Genomic DNA, 18,685 nt, shown 5'->3' on the forward strand with positions numbered 1-18,685 from the left:
GGCCAATTTTCTTTGAACATGTTGAAGTGTATCAAAGCTTTGTGGTAACTCTTTTGCATATTGTGATTATGTGGTTGATACAAGTCACACGTGACTTCCTGGACTCTGGTATCACAGTTTTAGGTTCTCCAAGATGATAGTTGTGACTACAGTTTCCGGATTAGTTGGATTCATAATTGCAAATGAATGAAAATTCTGAGTACTTATTGTATATGTCGAGTACTAGGTTTTCAAGAGAAACTTGATGTACTCATACTAATATAGGGAACTTCTATAATGGTCTTATTTATTGGCGTGTGGTCCATATATAAATTTGGTTGGTTCATCATTCTCATATAGTTGAAACTATCATGCAAGAGGTTCTTCGGAGTTGAGTTCCTTAGTCATGGAATGTCACAGGAAGGCAATCTTGAAACCTTTTCACAAAACATATGGATCATAGACCAGTGGCACCACCATGAGTAAACCGGTCACAGGTCTTGGTAAAATTGACAAAAGTTTTAGTTCTTCCAGATTTTAACCAATGATATTGAATAAATTTTCAATTCGGGTTGATGTGAGGCGATTCCATTTTAGTGTTAGTTCCCACTTGGTCATCTCTGGGCTTATCCAAGTTTTAAAATCTTTAGAGGTGATATGTCAGTTGGGAGAAAAATCAAAACGATTTCAACATTGGAAAACATTCAAAATTTTGTAGTAGTTTCCTCTGAATTTGATCCTTTATGACTTCTAGATTCTCTTTTAAGCTTCGTCTCAAATACAATTTCAGAGTGCCTTTCATAATTTTATAACATCTTCTGAATTGTTGCCAACAACACAAACCATTCTTTTTGTGGCCTTAGAGATATTTTTACCTAAACATAAAAATTATAACTTATTTAATATGAAAATTGATTTTGTACATTATTCTCACTATATCATCTTTGTGATATGTTGATTGCCCAAAATAAATGGGGTTTTCAACCGCAACACCTTCTATTCGAATCATATTCTTGTTCATCATTTCCCAGAGGCCGCATTCATAATGCAACCGCATAGTAGATCATCCTTTACATTAATATGGTTTGAGTTCAAACTTCAAGCTTCAAACTACTCTCCTCTGTGCACAGATGTGTTTCAATTTGCGTTGTAAATGCAATTACTGAAGTTCATAAACAAAACCAATTTAACATTTACATTTCTAAGTTAAAAAGGTTGATTCCTAGACGTACCCAATGAGCAACTACTACCTATAAAAGCCACCCAATGGAGATTACTGCTGTAATGTCGTCGGATTATGGATCAGACCCTGTTGGCCCGAGTCACAACCACAATCAGGATGACAACAACAGAGAGCATCAGAGAGTATCTCAGGTTGTTCTCAAACATATTTGTGGTTGTTGCTAGTTTTATCTCCCTGTTTGAAGGTCGAAGCATCTCATTCACAAGCTTTGTGATTTTCTCAAACAAGTCCTTCACTTTTGCCTTAGTGTTGTCCAAAATACATCTCAGAATGCCCTTTGCCGCAACAAAGCTTTCTTCAGAGTCCCCAAGCTTACAATTCCCGGCTGTATGGACCATGAAGTTTATTTCATTTAATCGAAAAAAAAGTAAAAGATGAAGACAGCACTGTTGTAATTTCATTCAGTTTATCAAGAAAACTTTAGTTTCATTAAGCGCATGAAAGGCATATTCTGTTCCACGATGATTTAAGTCATTCTAACGAGCCATTTTGGAGCAATCAAATGGATAGAGAATTATTCAGACATCATCTAACTGATAACCTCAAATGACTGGTGTGTATCCACCCAAGGGGGAGGTCCCCACGGCCAAAAAAAAAAAAAACTTGATTCATTGGGTTTTCTATGATACGAACCTGTGTAGGAGTCCCTAAGCTCTTGTACTACCTCGTTGTTCAAAACAGCATCCCACACCGCTTTATCGGTGGATAATGAAACAACAATTCTCTGCGTACAATTGGAATCCTTAATAATCATACATAATTACTTGAAGCACTATGGGCTGTTTGATAGCAGAGACACTGCCAGAGTATGTCATGGCCACAACATTCTCTCTTACAGATGAAGTGCCTGACATAGATATGACACATTTTGAAGTGTCCATGTGATATACATAGAAGTTTTTAAAGTCATGATAATCTGACTTAGGCACGTGGCATACTCAATTGACTTACCTGACGTGACAAGCTTGGAAATCATAGATGTGCTCTAATTGGGATAAAAAACTGAACTTTTTATGGGGAATTGTAGTTCTGTATCTTGAGGAGAGCTCATCTACTGTTCCCAAGCCAGTCACGTCAGGTAAGTCGATTGAGTTGCCACATGCCTAAGTCAGATTATCAGTACTCATTTCTTTAGTAGGCGGAACTAGAAGCCATATAATAAACATATCAAACTCTAGCAGGCTATACCTAATTCCACAAACTCCAATAATTGAACTAACGATACAAAAGCTAGAGATGTTAAGTTCCATTAGCAATCAACATAATTATTTTTTTTTTAAAAAGAGGGAACCTGAACCGATGATCTGTCTGCAGTAACTGAAAAGCATCATAAACCCTTTCATGTCCATGAGAATTTGACATTTTTGGTTCATAAATATGCAGGGCTGGCTCAATCCAATCCAACTCTGCTCCAGCTGACAAAACTTCGTTCGTCAAACCCATTGGACAAATAACTTGGTTCGGTAGGTCCTTATCTGAGCTAGAGGACAATACATCTTCGACGAGCCCTGGAAATGAGATGGGGGCTGCAAGGACCCTACAAGTACAAACCATTGTCAACAAACTTAACTTTCAAGCTTATACTACTCCAATGCCAAAACAAAAAATGTACTCAAATCCCTTCAACACCACTATCACTCCTCCCCCTAGTCTGTCCTCATATTTTATCTCTAATATCCCAAAGAGTCATGATAATATGACTCGCCAGGTGGCATACTCAATTGACTCCCTGACATGGACAAGTTCGGGAATTATAGATCTGTACACCTCATGATACATGGCTCCCTCAGGATGCACTATTTTATGGGAAAGTGCAATCGTGTATCCTGAGGCATACAGATCTACGGTCCCGAACTAGTCATGGGAGTCGACTGAGTATGCCACCTGGCGAGTCATATTATCAAGACTATCCCAAATGCTAGTCAGCAAAATAAGTCTTACTCTTAACTCTAGCAACCAAATTCTCTGAATTTTTGTAAAAATCAGAGATGAATTTGCGATTCTTTGAATTGAAAACTTAATACTTATTTGTAAAAAAATTGAAAAATAGATTTTTATATTATATTTAATATAAACTTGTTTAATACTATATTTAATATATAAATATAATTTTATTTAATATTAATTTTTTATATATATATTATGTTTAACATAAGAAATATACATTTTAATTTTGTCAATAAGTATTAATATATATTTTATTTTTTTAAAATTTATTTCAACTTTATGGACTTTTACCAATTCTTTCATAGCAGTATTTTTCATGGACCCCGACTTTATCACTACGACTATAACTCATTTTTTATTTATTTTTTCTCCTTCTATGTTCCCAATTTATTTTAACTAATTTCCCTTTATATATATCTTCTACCCAAACTTAAGAATCACAAAAATCATGAAAAAGTTATTTAATAATAAAAAAATAAAAACCAAAACTTACAGTTGAAGAGTGGAGACAACATCTTCTACTTCATCTTTGGAGGGAACAGGCCCAAAAACAAATCTATCATTAAATCCACTTGTTCCTTCATCTCCTCCTCCATCAACACACTCCCATTCCCACTCATCAGAGTCACAAAAGCAAGAAGAAGATGAAGATGAAGTAGAATGCCAAGTTGCAGAAGTAGTAACAACAGGAACATAAGAAGTTACTGAAGTTGATGATGATGATGATGATGAAGACGACTTGGATTTTAAAGAAAAGTGGTTAGTGGGCTTTTTAATGGGCCTTGTTGTTACTGTTGAAAAAGTCTCTTGGATTCCCCCAACACCACCACCAACTGACCTAAATATCCCTCCTCCTCCCATCCCACCTCTACCACTGCTACCAAATGATTTCCTCATCTTCTTCTCTCTTCTCCAATTATTCTTCTGTTTTTAGCCTCTCTAAACCTCTTTAAGTCTCTTTGGCTTTCCATAAGGAAACATTAGGAGGAAATCTTCCTTGCTCATTGGATTTCTTGTCTTATTAGCCAGTAATATTAATCATTTTCTTCTAGGAAGATCTTCCTCGAGAAACTCAAGAATTTGAATGGTTCTGATTTAAGTGCCAGTTGGAAAATTAAGATATGTAGTAAGATAAGTAAAATAGTACGAGAAGCATGTAATGTTTCCTATGTTTCTACCTTTTCCACCGAAATATCCGATTTGCTCATATTTCTTATCAGTCACTGCTGAGGTAAACTTTGCTATGGCTTAGCCGGTTAAGAGTTAGTTCAGCTGATCTATGATTGATATGATTAAGAGTCTTTCGTTTTAATTGTATAAGTGGCAATCTATGGTTGCAGCTGGAAAAATATTAGTCCGGCCAAGCTACACATTACATGCATTTGTATTTGTTTTCTTTCTCCACTAAAAGATGGTATTTTGTTTGTAATACAAATAAGTAGAAGGCGGTATTGTAATATATGAAAATTGTAACGTACCTAGAAAAAGTGATACAGTAGAACGTGACAATCAAGGGGAAATAAGTACTACAGGCATAATAAATAAAAAAAACATGGCACGTGGAACACATGCAGCATAACAACTCAGATTAACAAAGGCCACGTCAACTGTTGAGTGAATTTCCTTCATGCCAAGTGGACTAAAATATAGGTAGTGCTGATATTATCATATTAGTTAAAGTACTTTTATATATTCTTTTGTAATTATCTAAACACAAAATAGAGAGCTACACCCCAATTTCTCAAATTATTTCTCACAGCCCAATTAAAGATTAAAACACATCATTTAAATATTACAAAAGTTTGGCTACAATTATTATCTCGAGAGTTGTGCTGGGGTGACACAGTATTTACTGTGATTCTCACAATTCTGACGTGGATATACATATATAACCGTAGATGATTTTTACTCGTATTGCAAGGAAACACATCTATGGTTATGTGCACATCCCATGTCAGACTTGCGACAATTGCAGTAAATGCTTTTTGTCATTTAAGCATTTCCCTCATCTCAAACATTACTAGACATTGAGACACTCGTTCAAACGACTCCACGTAGTTGTTTAAAATGTGCGTACAATCATGAGTAAGCTCATATAAAATCTTAACCCACCACCCCCTTATCCCCACGCCCAAAAAAACACACACACACAAGAAATTTGGCACGCAAAAAATAGCGTGAGAAAGATTCTATTGACACCTCAAGTTTTACTTATTCTTAATCATTTACTTATTTCTTTATTTGTAATTGTGGTATAATAAGTAAAAGTTAGGGTTCCAATACCAACTCTCAAAAAATAATTTTTACCTTATTTTTCCTTAGATTTTGGTCATATCTTAAAAGAATATATTGATTTTGATTGATTTCTTTTTTGTAAACCCAGGGAGTATCCCGACCTTTAGGTGAGACTAATATACCTGATCCACACACACCATCTAATACCTTGTCACGTGTTACAATATTTAAGTAGTCACATTTTTGTAGATGTGTATATAGAGATTCGAAGTCATGACCTAGAGAGCATACCCAATTACTTCCTATCATCTCAGCTAGTCTCGATGGATTTCATTTCGAAAATTAGGTTCATTTAAGAGTGCCAAATTTAGGTACTAGTAGGTTTACTTAAGGAGGTCCACAATTAGAGCCGTTCAAATTTAGAAGAATGATTCCAAAGGATTTTTATGTTCATAATTATATATGTGCCTGTGTAATTTTATTTTCTTTCACATCTTCAATCTCCTTGTAAACTTTAGTTTCTTTTAAACACAAAAATTATGAGTTTTAAGTATTCTGTTTTATCTTTGAAGTTTAAACCACAAGTAAATCCATATTTACCTTTTTATTATTATTATTATATGTTTTTTACTACTTCTAGTTTCAAATATAAAAGACTTGATGGTTGAAGTTTAATTCTTATATGATTGTATAAGAATTAAACTTGACCGTGTAAGCATGAAATCCAACAGTTGAGATAAATCTTAGGGATTACAAATCTTAGGGATATGTGATGGATTCTCAAGATGCATATCTAGTCTCAACCGTTGGATTTCATGTTTACATGGTTGGGATTGTGTCATACAAGTGAGTTCCCCTTCCATGAGTTTACTGGTCCCAAACCTATATATATAGGGGAGTGTTCTGGGACATAAGTAAAAACATATATTAAAACAGTCATTTTTCAAAACATGAGTTAGAAATTTCTAATTGAACTGATTTTTTTAGGATAATCTCGAGAAGATCATCCTCACAAAAAATCAGCCCAAATTGAACCTTCTAACGCTATCAAAAGTGATTTAGAATTGTCGACAGTAGATTTTTTAACAAGAAGTTTCAGCTTGGGCTGATTTTTTGTGACGATGATCTTCTCATCATCCTCACAAAAAATCAGCTCAATCCAAAACTTCTAACCAAAATTTTGAAAAATGATTGTTTTTACATATGTTTTTATTTATATCCCATGAACCGCCCCCATATATATAACCCTATGAACAAAGTTCATTTTGGAGTCACAGATCGAGTGTTAGGAACATATGAGGTGGCTTAATTTAAATCTATTGCAACACAATTGCAGCATAAGCCTAGTAGAGTATCTTTTTCTAGTTTACATTTGTAACATTTCTATAGCTAATGATATTATAAGCATGAATGAACTTGTCTTCGCGCTGCAACGTTACAATACTAGACACTACTATATATTGCATGGAACTACTAATACCTTCTAGATGTTTTTTAAAGTAGTCCACACTTCTCTGAACCTTTATAGAACAGATTGCATGGTAAGCCCATGACTAGCAAGTGTGGAACACGCATCTATGAGTCGACCAAGGCACCATTCCCTGAGGAGCGCCTAATAGGAAGTGTGGAGCCTTAAAGTTTGGCAACAAAAACAAAATTCGATTAAGGGGTATTTCCCCCCTTTCACATCGTGTGCACATGCACATCGATAAATATGGGATTCATTACAACACGATGAGATCCTTCACTCAGGCTCACAATTTCCTTGTGTGTAATAAAGCACTCTCTAACATTTTCGAAAATCCTCCTTTCACTCCTCTAAAACAATGTTGATTAAACTACCATAGGCCGTGGCCAGAGACACACATCAACTCGAAAACATTTGGTTACTCCATTGAGGTGGGGGACGACTGGGCAAGGTTGCTAAAAAAGAGGGTACACCTTACACCTTAGTGATTATGTTCAATGCTTCTGTATTGCCAACATAGATTACCATGAGGAAGCCTCCAAAGCATGCAATTTTTTGGGTGCATTGGCAGCATGGCCTCTATGTATCACATGTTGCTTGAGAACCTGAGAATCCCCACCTTATCTAATCTCTACAATGCCACAAGTGAGAATGACAAACCCAAACCTTGATGAGGATCACCACAAGCCAACTGAAAAATGGTCCAATGCCTCTAGAAAACTTGCCTAATCCCAAAGCGCCCACCTACCAAACAAAAAGTAAGACACCAGCCAAAATGTCGATAATGAGGTACCTGACTACCCTTATTTGTGTTGATGAATTTTTTGACGATTGGAGTTGCGGCAGCATTATCCAATTTTTTTCAATAGATACATTATTGAAGAAAAGAGAATACACAAACTCACTGAAGGAAATAGACAAAGACTTACTGAAATCATGGAAAAAATGGAAGGTCTGCAAAACTTGTGCTGAACATGTAACTTGGGATAAAACCCTAACATGCTAATGTCTTTTCCATTCTTTTGGGATAGGTGAAAGGAAGTGAAGGTAGGGTTTTGATCCCAGGCCTATGGTATTGCCATTCGTAGGTTACCACCTCGCTAAGGCGGAACCTTCTTAGTCCTAGATACATGTTTACTCTATTTCGATCATAGGCCATGTGAAAAAAAATGACATCTAACTTCTATCATTGGTTGACATTCCTTCAATATAGAAACCCAGTTTGGATTAGGCAATTATTTAGCAGGGATCAGTTCGGTTAATTCAGATAAATTTGAGAGAGTTTCGGGAAAAAAATTGAGAAATAATCGGGGAAAAGGGTCAACTGAAAAAACAAGATGATGGGATAGTTCGAAAAAAAAAAAATTCTTCAAGAAAATCATTGACATTATGACAAGATAGACGATTTTTTAATTAATCACTAATTTTTTTCAATCGATCTACAAAATTCAACAAAATTTTATTGAATTTTGTGACCCAGCCTTCAATTTCCTCGTTTCTCTTATAGTAAGCAATTTTTCTTCCATGACGATATCCTTTTTAAGCGCCACCATAATGAATACCACTTTGGTCCATTGTTAATTGCCTCCTTCAGGTATTTCAATTTTCTTCTAAATGCATAACATGCTGTCCAATTAAATCAGAAAATATCCACCATTCTCGCAGTTGACTCCAAATCTTACCGAACCATTGCCTGACAATACGGCCAATCCTAGATTTTGTCACTGTCATTGTCAAGTTGGCCATCTAACAAGAGTAGAGCTTTGAAGCTACAACTCCTACTAGCAAAAGCCCAGGAAAATAAAATAACATACTCCATCAAAATTTTGGTGCCATTTATGTGCCCCACAAAGATCATGATCCATTTGCCCTAATTTCATAATAAGGCAGAACAACGGCATCAACATAATAGGGATTGACCCCAGAAGAAACCAGTTAGAAACAACAGTTTTCCTCAATGACCCAACGACAAAGACTTAGTGCCACAAATATGTGTCACTGCTCCCAAGTAGAAGATAATCGCCAAAGAAAGCTTCCTAGATACTCAATCTCAAGCAAAACAAAAGTACCCTAACAAAAAGCCACCCAATCAAGCCAAGGTAATAACATAGGTAGCCACCTTGTCCACGTCACCTTGCCAAGTGGTATACCGCTTATGATGGTTGCTTGGGAGACGAACATAAACTCACTTAGCCCAAGACAACTGGCCTACAACTTCAACATAACAAACAAAGAGATGGTTGAAGGCACCCAAACCTTATATGCATTTGGAAAACTAACCTATGTGTGGATTTTTAATGAATTACAATTCTATATAACCAAACCAAGGTTTTCACAAGCTCGAAAATATAATGATAGGGTATGCACCAAATTAATATAAGGTATCATATATTTTTTCTTCTAAGAATTAAGTTCCTAATTGGCATCGGTTTTTTACTATACTCTTTTGCAAATACTGAAATTAAATTCTCAATTTTACATGATGCAGTGTTAAATTCATACCAAACTATCAAAAAATGACAATCGAAAAAGAAATTTGCAATATATGTGATTTATTTATGGTCTTCTGATTTATAAATTATCCTGGCACATAATCCCATGACATTAAGGCTCAGAAAATAAATTTTAAAAAAAATAACAAGTCAAGTGGTAACATTTATTTATGGTCTTCTGATTATTCTTTATTTATAACTTCTAAATATCAAAACAGCATCTCCCAAATCAAGCATACTCACATATAAGACGTCGCACTTAACACACATAAAATTACTTAAGGAAGGGAAAAGTTCCTGCTCCTAGAGCCTACAGAAAAAGGGTCACAAAATCCACTAGTACTAATTCTTGAAGCCTGAACCTGTGACAAAACATGTAAATAGAATCAGCACAATTAATAACCATAGCATATAAACAGATTCTTAAATTTAGAAGACCAAAATGTAGTAGCAATTTTGATATCGACAAATGAAGAAAAGAAGCAAAATAATACATCGAGTAAAACTTGATTTCTAGATCAGGCAACTCATCTGATTGAAATTATAAACTCTCAATAATCTTTCAACACACATCTCCTATCATTTTAATCAGATTTTTGGCAGCTGAATTTGTTAATGATTCTTCGGTAACTTTCTACCCTTCATATGCCATGTGTGAGCTGCTAACAGTAAAAAGTCTTGAATTTTCTTTTTATTAATTTCTTCTTTCCCTTCTTCCATTTTCCAAGAAAGCTAGTATTGAAACCCCAAACAGGAGAGCCCCTCCAATTGTTATATGCATTAAACAACATGAATGTATCAAGATAAAAACCCAACTCTTCCGAGTTGCAAAATTACTGTTAACCTCTCACAACTTGCCAAAAAATTCGGGCTTGATCTAGCTTAACTACCAAAAAGATATAGAGAACATCATCATCATCTACACCTCATCCCAATTACTGGTCAGTAACATGAATTATATTTTTTAATTTAATTCTATATGAGCTATATCTTCTATCAAGGCATGTTCCTTCATATATTTTCTTACTACTTCCATCTGTGTCATCTTTGAACCTTCCTCGTTCATTTTAGGGCAAAAAGATCGGATCACAAATGCCAATATTGTGACCCTTCTAATTAGAGATTTTAAATTGAAAATTGAGATTATGATATTGAAAGTGGCTCATGGCCTCTCCTTTATCAATTTCCCTTCTTAGGCCAGACAAAGATATTGGAGATAATCGATCAAAATCCAATCCAAAGACAAACAAATCCAACATTGCACATCAATCCAAAAGGAAGCAATAGCTAAATATCATATGGAGAGTAGCAAATTGCATCAAGTTTAGAGTACATAAAAGGAAGATTGTGAAAATTTGGTAAGTGTAAACAAACCTGAAAATAGCAACACAAAATCATGGTTAAAGTATCATACTATTTCGGAATGTATCAACCAATATGTACTGTTATTTGAGCATTCTAATAAAAATCATATTTGGAACTGAAGTTCCAATGAATGTTGGTTTGCCTCAAAATGTTCCAGCATGTTCCGGTTCTTCTCGCAATGTTTCAACTGAACTATTCTGAGACAAACCGAACCATAATGGAACCAAATTAAGAGAGGACAAGTTAGAAATACTGATTACTTTTTAAGGGAGCCACATAATGGATCCTCTCCACTTTTGATGAAAATTTGAGATACCCTGTGTTTTCAAAATGATGACATAGCCCCTTGACCTTGGTCTTATCTAAGAGACTAATCAAAGTGATCTAAATGTCCTTGTCTTCAACCTCTAGTCTAAAACCCTTGATTTTTTTATTCCCAAATTCCTCATAAGCAACCTTTAGGGTGAAACTCTCTGTCCTCATCTCTAACCTTGAGATTCTCTCTCCTTCAAACTTTAAACCTTAAGAACAAGATAGGATTATGGGAATAAAAGATCTATACATGTTTAATGGCGAGAAAAACTATAGTATATTTGCCAAAATAGTTGTATATTTTTTAACGGGCAGACTAGTTGCAAATCGCCTAGTGCAGATTGCTCTTTATCACTTAAAAAGTCCTCCTTGCACCCCATAAGGGCACTCCAAAAAAACAATATTGCACTCCTTAATATACATCATCATGTTCCTCACCTCTTCCTTTTACTTCCTCAAAAATGTCCACCAAAAAAGCTAGAATTTCAATAGTGTGAATCATTCGTGACCAAAGCCAAAGAACCCAGTTCCTAAACAAAGTGCCTAGGCAAAGATAGTGATTAGGTCAAAGCTAGCAAGTCCAGAAGAACTTCCATATGTTATCCATTATGATCCATTTTTTCTATTTAGAAGATTGAGAACGTAAAGATGATCTAATCAATTATACCCTTCATTATCCTCCAAATCCATTATGTCCCTAAAATCTATCCTAATGAACATGATGTTGCAATCATCACTTGATCTGTCAAAGCCAGCGATAGGAAGTGATTAGCAATGATGCTAATAGAATGGGAGCATATAAAAATGAAGTGGGGTCGAAATAAATCGCAAAGACTTACTCTTGTGATGTAGACTTACTAGGACTAAGACGGAATTTTTTATTTTATTTTATGAAAACCAAAAATTAGATTAGGTATCTTTTTTTAGGTTGGGGTGCAGTGGACCTTTCACAATTTGGAAGCGGTTGGTCCCTTTTATAACCTAAAATATCTTTTTCTACAATATTTATCACTAAAATGCATTTTGAACTTGACGGAAACATTTGACAAAATTTTAAACCTGGCATATAATCCCAAGAAACATAAACAAATTCTATCATTAAGAAACGATAAGGAGCCAGAATTTTCACATAATCAAGTCTCCCTTACCACAACACTTTAGGATGAAGGGGCCTGAGATGGAATCAACCCAGTCTTTCTAGCATAAGCAAATATCCCCCCAGCTTCAATAACCGGTCCTGCATCTCCAATAGGCTTCAAATCATACACCTTCCCAGTAGTATGATTAGTCAATACGCTCTCAGCAAGCTCAATAGTAACAACATCTCCAGTAGAACACTCATCACACAACCTACCCTCAGATTCCAACGGATAAACCTCACCAGTCGCAATCGAATTCCTAAAGAATATCCTTGCATAAGATTCTGCCACAACTGCCTTGACCCCAGAAGCACCGAGCGCCACGGGTGCATGCTCCCTTGATGAACCGCAACCGAAATTCTCCCCGGCGATGATTATTGAGTATTTCGATTGGAATTCGCCTGGTTCGATGAATCGGGTGGGGTAAGTGGAGGGGAGGCCAATGAGAGCGAAAGATCCTAGCTTGCGGTATTCGTCGGGGTTGGAAGGGACGAGGGTGAGGTGCTCAGCTGGGATGATTTGGTCGGTATCGATGTTGTCGCGTAGGACGTAACAGAGGCCGTGAAAGGCGGTGGCGGGGGTTGGAGAGGTGGTGGGGGAGGAAGTCGATGTGGCACGAATAGGAGTAAGAGGTGATGGTGATGAGAAGTGTTTGAAGGTAGATTTTATCACACAGGTAGTGGGCATTCTGATATTTGAAAAAGACGATATAAAAGATAGATTGGGTGAGTGTTTATGTGAAGAAGGAAAGTTTGGGTTTGAAACTAGAGCTGCTGATGCTCCTGCCACTGCCGCCGCCATGGAAACTGCTTGAGGAACTTGAACGAAGAGAGCAGAACAAAGACAAACTCTTCTCTAAAATGATATAGATGACCAAAATAGCTTGGAAGGAATAGGAAATGGTTTTATTATAGGTAGCTGCTACTGGCAGCCCAAATTTTACTTATTACATCACTAATTTCTTAAATTATTTATTACACCCCCAATTAAAGATTAAAATACACTCTTCTGGCATTACATAGTGCGACTCAAATTATAATCTCAACATTACAAGACATTATCGCTTCGTGAAAGGAATAATTTCAGTGGTTGTTTACAATTATGATTAGATTCATATAAAATCCTAAATAAAAAAAATGAAATCTATCCCCAAAAAAAGAGTTTCTATTGTGTCATTGCCATTTATAAATGATCCCCAACAGCCTCGATATACTTGGGTCAAGGCCTAAGGACATTGTTAATATGGAGAGCCTTCAACATAGTTTACAATTGTGAGTATCATCTAAAGCATTGAATCATTGTATAAGTAGTAGTGAACCGAACACTCTAGATTGCACTGGTTGGATTAGAGCTCGTGCACCCATGGTTTTAAATCTCATCTGAGATTGAGATGACTCATTCGATACGTCTCGATATCGTCCACCAACGAGATGGAGGTACAAGTCAAACATATTGGGTGAGATTAATGGTTACTTTTCATTGTTAAATTTTAAATTTGAGAGTTTGTTAGGAGTTCAATGGTAGAAATCTTGCATTCAATTTAATATATATATATATATGGGAAATGTTCAGCAACAAACATTTTGGCAAAATATTTTTCAAAACATGGGTTAGAGGTTTTGGAATGGGCTGATTTTTGGTGAGGATGATCTCTACGGTGAGGAGATCATCATCACCAAAAATCAGCCCATTCCAAAACTTCTAACCCCATCAAAAATGATTTACAAAAAATGGACGGCTCACAATTTTTCAACTTGTAAACTGGGGGCTAGAAGTTTTGGAATGAGCTGATTTTTGGTGAGGATGATCTCCTCACCGTAGAGATCATCCTCACCAAAAATCAGCCAATTCCAAAACCTCTAACACATGTTTTGAAAAATGTTTTGCCAAAATGTTTGTTGCTGAACGGATATATATATATATGGGAAATGTTCAGCACCCTAAGTTTTACCACACACTTTAACAAACGTTTTTTGTCCTACATGGGTTAGAAGTTTTGGAATGGGCTTATTTTTGGTGAGGATGATCTCTATGATTAGAAGATCATCCTCCCCAAAAATCAGCCCATTCCGAAATGTTTAGCCCCATGTTTACACGTTGAAAAATCGTGGACTATCCATTTTTTGTAAATCATTTTTGATGGGGTTAGAAGTTTTGGAATGAGCTGATTTTTGGTGAGTATGATCTCCTCACCATATAGATCATCCTCACCAAAAATCAGCCCATTCCGAAACTTCTAACCCATGTAGGACAAAACGCATTTGTTAAAGTGTGTGGTAAAACTTAGGGTGCCGAACGGGACCCTATATATATATATATATATATATATATATATATGGGTTGCGTTATTACGACCCCCTTTGCGACACACCTTTTTGTCTTATATGGGCAAAAATGTTTGGAATGGGCTGATTTTTTGTGAGGATGATCTCTGTGATAAGGGGATCATCCTGGCAAAAAATCATCCCATTCCAAAACTTCTAACCCCATCAAAATTGATTTACAAAAATTGGACGGTCTAGAATTTTTCAACAAAAATCGGACGGTCTAGAAGTTTTGGAATGGGATGATTTTTTGCCAGGATGATCCCCTCACCATAGAGATCATCCTCACAAAAAATCAGCCCATTCCAAACATTTTTGCCCATATAAGACAAAAAGGTGTGTCGCAAAGGGGGTCGTAATAACGTGACTCTATATATATATATATATAGGGAAATGTTCAGCACCCTAAGTTTTACCACACACTTTAACAAACGTTTTTTGTCCTACATGGGTTAGAAGTTTTGGAATGGGCTGATTTTTGGTGAGGATGATCTCTATGATTAGAAGATCATCCTCCCCAAAAATCAGCCCATTCTGAAATGTTTAGCCCCATGTTTATAAGTTGAAAAATCGTGGACCATCCATTTTTTGTAAATCATTTTTGATGGGGTTAGAAGTTTTGGAATGAGCTGATTTTTGGTGAGGATGATCTCCTCACCATAGAGATCATCCTCATCAAAAATCAGCCCATTCCGAAACTTCTAACCCACGTAGGACAAAACGCGTTTGTTAAAGTGTGTGGTAAAACTTAAGGTGCTGAACGGGACCCATATATATATATATATATATATATATATATAGAGAGAGAGAGAGGAGAGAGAGAGAGAGAGAGAGAGAGAGAGAGAGGGATGACGATTTTGTTCAAAAAAAAAAAAAAAAAATTGTGAATAATTGCTTAGTCAAAGAAAATATAGTAACTTAAGTTTAAAACATCATCAATTATACCAAACTTTTCGAATTAGAAAATTAAACTTTTCATTTCCCTATAATTTCCAAGTAAGTTTCCATTATTAATCAAGGTACTAACATAATATCATAAGCATCAAAAGATATCCAATTGAATGATATTTGTTGTAATAGAAATTGATAACCCGCAACGAACACTCGAAGAAGGATCCTATCAAGCTTCAAGCAACTAGTTCGAAAGCTAAGAATTCGCGTCTGCGGGAGAAGTGAACACTGAAAAATGGTTCATGTAAAATGATCGATATGCCCTCTTCTTCTCTCATCTCTGTCGACAGAAGCTCTCTCGCACAGTGCTCTCTCTATCTCACTGATCTCTCTCTCTCTCTGCTTCTCTTCTTATCTTCTCTAATTTAAACTTCTTCCATTTCAACCAGTAGTCTTGGAAAGAAGTTTCTCGTTCTCTCTAGTTCTGTGTGTATGTGTGATTTGTCAAAGGAGGCGAAGGAGGTTGATCATAGCTTCCTTCACCCCTTGAAGATGAACGCTGGCTGATCTGATTTCCGTACGTATTTCCCCATAAAAAATTAGAAAAAACCCATTATTGTAGACTTGTTTCATCAAATTTTATTAATTATTCAATTTTGTACTCACAGACAATGCCCCTGTCACAAGAACATTTGTTATTGGGAGTGCCCTCCTCATGATCTTCGTTGGGATTCAAGGTTGTTCTTCCACACTTGGTTTATCCTATCAAGTGCAGTTGATTTCCTTTTCCTTTCTAAAGATTTTTCTGATTTTATCTTCTTTTTTTAAAATGATTTTCCATGCAATATGTATCATATATTACATGAATCTAAAGTGGGTTTTGTCTATATTGATGTGTGGATAACTTAATGGAGATTGTAACTCTTTGAAGTTTCTTCTAGATGTTGATTGTTTATATTTCTTGATGTGTAATTGGAACCTACTTTGTTTTTGGTCAAGTGGGTATTGATTGAATCAGATAATTTAGCTTTATTCCTGATTTCCTAGTTGGTTTGTGGATCTATTGAGGTGCATTGTACTTTCCCGCCATTTTAAGCGATACTCGTCGACTGTTTGGAATTGGGTTAAGGAAGAAGGCTGTATTTGGTTGAAGAACATCGATGTCTATGCATTCGGTATAAAATATTAAAATTTCATCTTTTGTTGTTCTTTTTGTGCAAATTTAGACTTTTTTTTCATAGTTGAACTCGATCTTGAATTAATTGATTTATTGCACATTATGCCTTGAGATGAAGAACCATGACATTGTAAACAGACCCTGATTTGGAATATTATTTCATTCTGAATTTAGTTGGTTAGTCTGCATTGTTAATTTTAAGGGTGTCAATGGATAACCAATGTACCCAAAACCGATTAGTTTGTTTTGGATCTACTAATGTGGACCCGGCCATCTTCTAGTCCGGTTCTGATTTGCTATCTTAAGGATCCAATAAGAATCGGGTCTCCTTCGGGTATCCACCGTGGTACCCGATTAGTGAATTTATCACCTTATAATAAAAAAATTAGTAGTCTAATTAAATGCTTACAAAGAAATATCTTGAAGTGAATATAGTTGAAGTAAAATTAAAGTATAAAGAAGATGTGAAGTTTTTAATTTTTACCTTTTCTCTACATTAACTTTCATTCATATTCCATATTTTTATACAATTTCAACCACAAATAAATGGTTCATACTATAATTTTCTACGATTTTATTCTCAAAAGTTTGATTTGCATGAAGAATTTATCGTTGATTTTAACTTTCAAATGATGAATTACAAGTTAAATTGCTATATTTATAAATAATTATCTATTTTATTAATACCTATATTTTTTTTCTCAATAAAAAAAAACATTATCTATCATAATGGGTACCTCGCAGGTACTCGATGGGTATTGGGTATTTGTAAGGTTGGTTATGGTTATTATATTTAAATGATGCCAAAATATAAATGAGATGTTATGTGGATGAGTTATGTATATACGATATAATGTGGATGTTAGATTGCTTATTATGCAGGTATTTTATTTATCAGGAAAATTTCATATGTCCATTTTAAAGAGGAGATGTTGCCAAAATTTCTATAGAATTATAAATTTTTTATAATCTTTTAAAGAATTATAAACTTTTTAAAATTAAAATAATTATTTTTATAAATTTTTAATATAAAATTATTATATATATTTAATGTAATTATATATTTCGGGTATTTTTTATGCATTATGAGTGCATTATCTACCTTTAGGGTATTCTGGTCATTTTATCATAATACAGTAGATTTCAGAAGCTGTAACAAACAATAATTACCAGATTTTTGTAAACAGCACAACACTTTTACAAAACTCTATCAAACAAGTTTTTCAGTGTTTCAGCTTCTGACAGCAGATTCTGACAACTGTATCAAACGGGGCCTATATTTTGAAGGTGAGCAATAGCAAGGTGTTATCCCGTCGTCAATCTTATTAGTCGTTCTCTCCAAAAGTGAAACAAGGCTGCTAATGACAACCGTTCTACTCGCCTTAAAGCACCTTTCATAAAGTCATTTTTTTGCCAAAATAAAGTTAGATTGTCAACTATAGGTTGAGGGCAGGTTTGACTAGATACTAAAACACGACTCCCACTTATTAATCTGGCCTTATTCTATTCGCTTAGCTCAGAGCGGCCCGACAACAACCAACTATTAAGAAGCGAAGTGTAGCGATTTGATAGGGGCAAACAATTGTAGTAGAGTTGCTACTGTTAGAAATATGTAGATGTGATTAACAATACAGAACCAAATTGAAAAATCGATTGAGATGTGTCTCATTTTCTATTTGCAGTAAAAAATTCTTGATTTTTCTTTTTGAAATCAATCATCTTCAAGCTCTTCAACCTCTATATTAAATTAAATTTAATCTATTTAACTTCATTTATAATCTTACATTAATCCTTTGTAGAAAATTCTAAAATTTTCCATAAAAAATCTCATCATTTTCCTTTAGTTTTGAAGATTAAAGTAGATTTTTAAGGTTGAAGATTAGGCTAAAAGGTTTTACTTGAGAGGTTCTATTTTGGAGAACGAGATCGAAGGATTTTTGACTTCAAATTAAAGATGAAGCCATGAAGGTATTCAAGTCATTTTATATTAACCAATTAGAGAAGACCAAAGTCAAGGAGGGCATGTAGGCATTTTCGGTGACTTCGATCTTCTCTTGAAGACTGATGAGAAATGATGAGAAATAACGTAAGTGCCTTTTCTCTTCATTTTCTA

The 18,685-nt window shown here is 35.1% G+C and overlaps 2 protein-coding genes and 1 pseudogene across 4 annotated transcripts; all 3 read right to left on the bottom strand.

Annotated features, from left to right (window-relative positions):
* Window positions 1-1,122: 1,122 nt before the first annotated feature.
* LOC147380582 (uncharacterized) lies at window positions 1,123-4,174 on the bottom strand. Of its 2 annotated transcripts, XR_015175234.1 has the most exons (3): window positions 3,663-4,174; window positions 1,856-2,759; window positions 1,123-1,547 (listed from the first exon to the last, which is right to left on the bottom strand). XR_015175234.1 is itself a non-coding variant. In XM_086431473.1 (2 exons), the coding sequence occupies exons 1-2, from the start codon at window positions 4,064-4,066 to the stop codon at window positions 2,462-2,464; spliced, it is 702 nt and encodes a 233-aa protein (XP_086287599.1). In that variant the 5' UTR covers window positions 4,067-4,174; the 3' UTR covers window positions 1,123-2,461. The 2 variants fall into 2 exon arrangements, 1 of the variants encoding a protein (XP_086287599.1); XM_086431473.1 differs by having other exon boundaries at window positions 1,123-2,759.
* On the bottom strand, window positions 1,282-2,198 carry LOC147380583 (uncharacterized). The gene is made up of 4 exons (XM_086431496.1): window positions 2,174-2,198; window positions 1,996-2,069; window positions 1,856-1,946; window positions 1,282-1,547 (listed from the first exon to the last, which is right to left on the bottom strand). The coding sequence occupies exons 1-4, from the start codon at window positions 2,196-2,198 to the stop codon at window positions 1,282-1,284; spliced, it is 456 nt and encodes a 151-aa protein (XP_086287622.1).
* Window positions 4,175-9,507: 5,333 nt separating the features above from the next.
* LOC147380584 (3-isopropylmalate dehydratase small subunit 1 pseudogene) lies at window positions 9,508-13,058 on the bottom strand (annotated as a pseudogene). Its single transcript, XR_015175238.1, has 2 exons — window positions 12,190-13,058; window positions 9,508-9,726 (listed from the first exon to the last, which is right to left on the bottom strand). The product of XR_015175238.1 is annotated as a 3-isopropylmalate dehydratase small subunit 1 pseudogene (transcript).
* Between the last annotated feature and the right edge of the window lie 5,627 nt (window positions 13,059-18,685).

This window comes from Akebia trifoliata, unplaced genomic scaffold (genome assembly GCF_017979445.1).
Source record: "Akebia trifoliata isolate Shusen 1 unplaced genomic scaffold, ASM1797944v1 Contig01285_ERROPOS320191, whole genome shotgun sequence".
NCBI classification, from domain to species: domain Eukaryota; kingdom Viridiplantae; phylum Streptophyta; class Magnoliopsida; order Ranunculales; family Lardizabalaceae; genus Akebia; species Akebia trifoliata.